The 4,987-nt window shown below is 53.8% G+C and overlaps 1 protein-coding gene across 4 annotated transcripts in view; it reads right to left on the bottom strand.

Annotated features, from left to right (window-relative positions):
• Window positions 1-500: 500 nt before the first annotated feature.
• Window positions 501-4,987, bottom strand: part of LOC112114971 (KAT8 regulatory NSL complex subunit 3-like) — a 60,968-nt gene continuing 56,481 nt past the window's right edge. For 2 of the 4 annotated variants that reach the window (XM_026657004.1, XM_026657012.1), the window contains one exon: window positions 501-1,207. In XM_026657004.1, the coding sequence (XP_026512789.1) occupies window positions 657-1,207 (551 nt within the window). In that variant the 3' untranslated portion in view covers window positions 501-656. The remainder of the gene's footprint in view (window positions 1,208-4,987) is intronic. The other 2 variants (XM_026657017.1, XM_026657022.1) reach the window with 2 other exon arrangements.

Genomic DNA, 4,987 nt, shown 5'->3' with positions numbered 1-4,987 from the left:
GTGAGGACATCACACAGGGCAATAAGTATACCAACTAACGAGCTTAACCCGCACTATCTAGGGCAGGGCCAGCTATCTAAAAGCTGCATACACGAAGAGGAAAACAGACAGAGAAGGGGAGGTGATAGCCACACAGAGCTCTGACTCCAGCCATGCATGGTGAGAAGGAACTGAGGGGGGCTGGGCAGCGCCGCCTCAAATAGCCAGGGGAGGGCACAAACGCCGGCCCGACAGGGACTGCTAGGCAAGGTTCTCCAGCTCCAATGCACTGGGCGCACACATGCCTGTGGGGAATGCAGCTGCACCTCCCCAAAGAAGAAGGGGGCAGCATTTACTCCCCGCATAGGGTGCTGGGGGGCTCATCTGTTTGCAAGGCTCTGAAATCCTTCACTGAAAGATTTGATTTCCATTCCATGCTGAGAATCTAAATCCCGCCTCCTCCTCAGGCTACAACGCAGGCGGCGATCAAAGGAGAACGCTACAATGAAGAGATCTCACGATTGAAAAAAAATAGTTTTATTAAACAGCAAGAGAAAACCCCAAATCAAAAGAAATGTCCATTTGGGCCCAGCATGGGTGCTGCACTCCCGCAGCCAACAGTGCTAGTTCATATTGAAGGCAAAACTCAAATTCATGGCAAAGCGGTGCTGAATTCGCTATGGTTTCTGGCTGATCGTGGGTCCCACCGTTGCGAGGATGGATGGGCTGGCCAGGCTGCTGCCCAGCGTTATAAGCGTGGTGCCAGCCCCAGCTGGCAGCATGCCCTGTGGCAGCAAATGTCTATTAGCCAGAGTCTCCCTGGTGTGGATGATGGTGCTCCCATTGTCCACCACAGAGGGCACCTTCCCCAGGGTCTCCACTGCCCCGAGGGTGTGGCCGACCTTCTCCACCCTGCGCCCCAGGGGTCCGTCGCCCTTCGCCGTCAGCGTGGAGGTCAGGATGACAGTCTTGGTAGTGTTCTGCAGGATGGGCCCCACTTTGGAATGCACCAGGCTGCAGGGCGGACTAGCCGGCGTTGCAGAGGTGAAGGTCACGGCACCGGGGGGCGAGCTGGCGGAGGATGATGAGCAGGCAGACGAGGAGGGCGTCTGGATCCCCACAGGTTTCAGGGGGGCGCCGGCAGCCTCAGCCATCACGGACTTGGTGAGCGCAGACAGCTTGGCGTCTGACATGACATACAGGGTTTTCATGGGGCTGGTGGCGGTCACTGCGGGGACAGAGGGACAAAGACAGCTTAGTGTTCCCCTGTGCTCTCCACCGTCTCTACAGGCCAAGCCCACAGCAGCTGGGGCAGAGCAACCAGGGTGTGAGCTGTGCACTGCTCAGTGGGCAAGTTACTTTGTAAACCACAGTATGTGCACAGGTCATCTCCAGAGCCAGCCTATACCCCCATAACAGCAAGCGCCCTGGCATGCTACGGCCCCGCGGGACACTTGGCACAGCACACTAGTACGACGTCCTGAGTGCCAGACCAGGGACCACCTATGCCAGCTGCAAATCCAGAAGCAGCCAAGGATCCAAAGTAATCCCCAAACTGCAACCCTCCTGGATAGGAGGAGGACAGGTCTCCCTCAGTAAAGGGAGCAGAAACTCTCCTGGCCCACACTAGCGCCTTCCAGCCCACACAGAGCACCTCTTGTCTGGGCCAGGTTAAGCTCCAGCCATGCAATCAGTGCTCTCCTAGCAGCTGCGCTGCTCCCTGAGCTCCTGGGAACCCCCACAGCAACACGCACTATGCGACCGGGGGTACCAGTGCACAGGCCCTCCATCTGGAGGATGGAAATCACAATGCTAGTAGACAACAGTGACCGATACCCAGCACTGGCATGAAGGTTCACCTGCCTTGCCCTGATGTCCTGGTGCTGTTTCTCTGACTAGGGTAACGCTCCAGAGTCAGAATTGCCACCACAACAACAGCTCTCATCCTTAACTCACAGCTTGTCCTGCACTGTGTCCTTCCAGCAAGCTGATCAGAACGTAAGAACGGCCCTACTGGGTCAGACCAAAGGTCCATCTAGCCCAGTGTCCTGTCTTCCGACAGTGGCCAATGCCAGGTGCCCCAGAGGGAATGAACAGAACAGGGAATCATCAAGTGATCCATCTCCTGTCGCCCATTCCCAGCTTCTGGCAAACTGAGGCTAGGGACACCATCCCTGCCCATCCTGGCTAATAGCCATTGATGGACCTATCCTCCATGAACTTATCTAGTTTTTTTTTTTGAACGCTGTTATAGTCTTGGCCTTCACAACATCCTCTGGCAGGGAGTTCCACGATCACTGCTTGTCTCCCGCGGGGGACAGGGAAACCACCGGATTCCCACTGACCATGGCAGGCTTGTGGGAGGATGACGAGGCCTTTTCCCCAGCGATTACGCCAAAGCTACATGTATTGCACAGAACCCATGACCAGCAGTGACTAGTTCATCTCACTCACTGGCCTGAACACTGAGCCATACTGGCCTGCGTTAGCTGAGCTCTAAGCGAAAGCTCTGTTAGCACAGGTCACGGTGCCTTCAGCTCCACCCTGAGGAGGTAGGAGAAGCTGCCATGGAGGCTGCCCACATTCTAGCCACACGCAAACCCCAGGAGGGAGCCGAGAGGCAGCTGAGACCGCCAGAGTAAGGAGGGAGGTCTGCTTGGGGTTCCTCAAAGGAACGGCAGAAGTGCAAACGTACGGCAACTCTAATGCTGGAGGAAGCAGGCAAGACAGGAGCTCTTGCACAGACCAGAGGGAGCGGGGTACTCAAAGGACGTTAGGCCAGGCAAGTACTGAAACTGAGGTCAGCTGCAGAGTGGAAGGGTCAAATTCATGCCCCCATTACTAAGCGGTGGCCCTGATCTCTCCCACTGCACAGCACACTCCTCTGGTGCATGCCTTTGGGGGCCCAAACAGCCTGGATTTGCCCAACACTGGGTCCCCTTTCACATGCAGGTTCAGGGAAAGCCCTTGCTGCGGATCCACTGTCCTTCAAACCCTTGGCAGCAAAGTGGCTGCACAGAGAACAGCTCTATGGCTGGAGCACAACACCCCTGTTCTTCAGCACTGATCATGTCCAGCAGGCGTGCTGCGTCTTCCAGCCAGTGATGCCAAAGCACCTCCCAAGCAGGCAGGGATAGTCTTGTGGTTAAGGCACAGAACGTCAAGTCAGGAGATCTGGGTTTTAATCCCTGCTCAAGCTGGCATGTCTGACCTTTAGCAAGTCACTCAACTCCCCTGTCTGTACAGCACAGAAATGGTTGGGAGACTTAATTAGTGTTTGTGAAGCACTGTGAGATCACTGGATGTAAATCTGCTGTAGAAATGCAGAGTAGTATATAGGCAGATCATTTCACCATCAATCCAAATGTAGACACCTCTGAGTGGGACTAGAGCAGCTGTTTAGGTCAGAGAGAGAACAAGATGACCACAGCCAATTAAAATCGCAGGGAGGGGACATTCAAATGAAATTACCAAATTTACATTTGGCCAGGACTCCAGAACTCTTTCTATCGTTGTGAAAAGCACTACTGGCGCCAGAACGGCCACAGCCGAGTTCCTATTCATCGCAACGAAAGACAGCACCTATGGCAGCACAGTGCCCCCCCAGCAGTAGGCCAGGGCATTATCTCAGCCCTACCTCATGGGTCACACCAGCACTTCCCAGGCAGGGAACGCAAGCTTGTGCCCAGGGAGGACATGCCGAGTCTCACAAGGCGGCAGCTGGCTACATTACCTTTACAGCAGCCGGCCAGGCTGTATGCCAGCACGGCGGTCAGATTCACAGGGAGCAAGTGCTACAGTGGCAATTATCTGGGACGAGATGAGCCCTCCTCCCCCACCACCTGACCTCCGCCCAGGGGCTCTGATCTCTTTGAGGCCAGGAGGCAGGATCTGGTGGAGTGAGCTCCAAACACATGAATGCTGTTGAGTGAGGAAGCTTCCTGCAGGTGCTCAACCCCTGGCTAGGTGTCCTGACTGCAGGTCCCCATAGCCATTGCCTTAGCACAGGAACAGTCTCGTGCCACAAAGACAGGACCCTGAACGGTGCCCAGCTCAGCACCCCTGGCATGCTGGGATGTGCCTAAGATAAGGGCACTTACAGGCTCATCCGGGAGCACAAGGTCCTGACACAGAGAAAGCTGGAGTTTGACTTACCCTGCTCCTTTTAGTGACTCAGGGTACTAGGAATCTGCAAGGCAAGGGCATCTGCATGCCACCAGCCATCCGAAGGATCAGGAGCAACGTTACCCCTCCCCGCCATCACAAACGCATCACACAACTCACCAAATTCACTATGGGAGTGGCGCTCTCCTTCCTCTGAAGCGTCAGTTTGGGGCCACCACTGGAGGCAGGGTACCAGTGAAGTTGAACCAAGAGGTCTGAGCTGGTATGGAAAATCCTAGACTGCACTGTTGAAAACCACACCCGTGTCCTTCCGTCTCTCACCCCCTGTCATAACTATAAAGGGAAGGGAAACAGCTCTCCTGTGTACAGAGACTCCAAATCCTTTTACCTGTAAAGGGTTAAGAAGCTCGGGTAACCTGGCTGACACCTGACCCTAAGGACCAATAAGAGGACAAGATACTTTCAAATCTTGGGGGGGGGGAAAGGCTTTTGTGTGTGCTCTTTGTTTTAAGGGGTTGTTCGCTCTGGGGACTGAGAGGGACCAGACATCAATCCAGGTTCTCCCCATCTTTCTAAACAAGTCTCTCCTATTTCAAACTTGTAAGTAAAAAGACAGGCAAGGCGTCTTAGATTCACTTTGTTTTCTCAACTTGTAAATGTACCTTTTTACCAGAGTGTGTATCTTTGTTTGCTGTACTTTGAACCTAAGACAGAGGGGGGTCCTCTGAGCTCTTTAAGTTTGATTACCCTGTAAAGTTATTCTCCATACTGATTTTACAGAGATGATTTTTACCTTTTTCTTTAATTAAAAGCCTTCTTTTTTAAGAACCAGATTGATTTCTCCTTGTTTTAAGATCCAAGGGGGTTTGGATCTGTATTCACC

This window comes from Terrapene carolina, unplaced genomic scaffold, assembly GCF_002925995.2.
Source record: "Terrapene carolina triunguis isolate 2854851 unplaced genomic scaffold, T_m_triunguis-2.0 Scaffold51, whole genome shotgun sequence".
In the NCBI taxonomy this organism is placed as follows: domain Eukaryota; kingdom Metazoa; phylum Chordata; order Testudines; family Emydidae; genus Terrapene; species Terrapene triunguis.
This window is presented reverse-complemented; position numbering and strand designations above follow the sequence as displayed.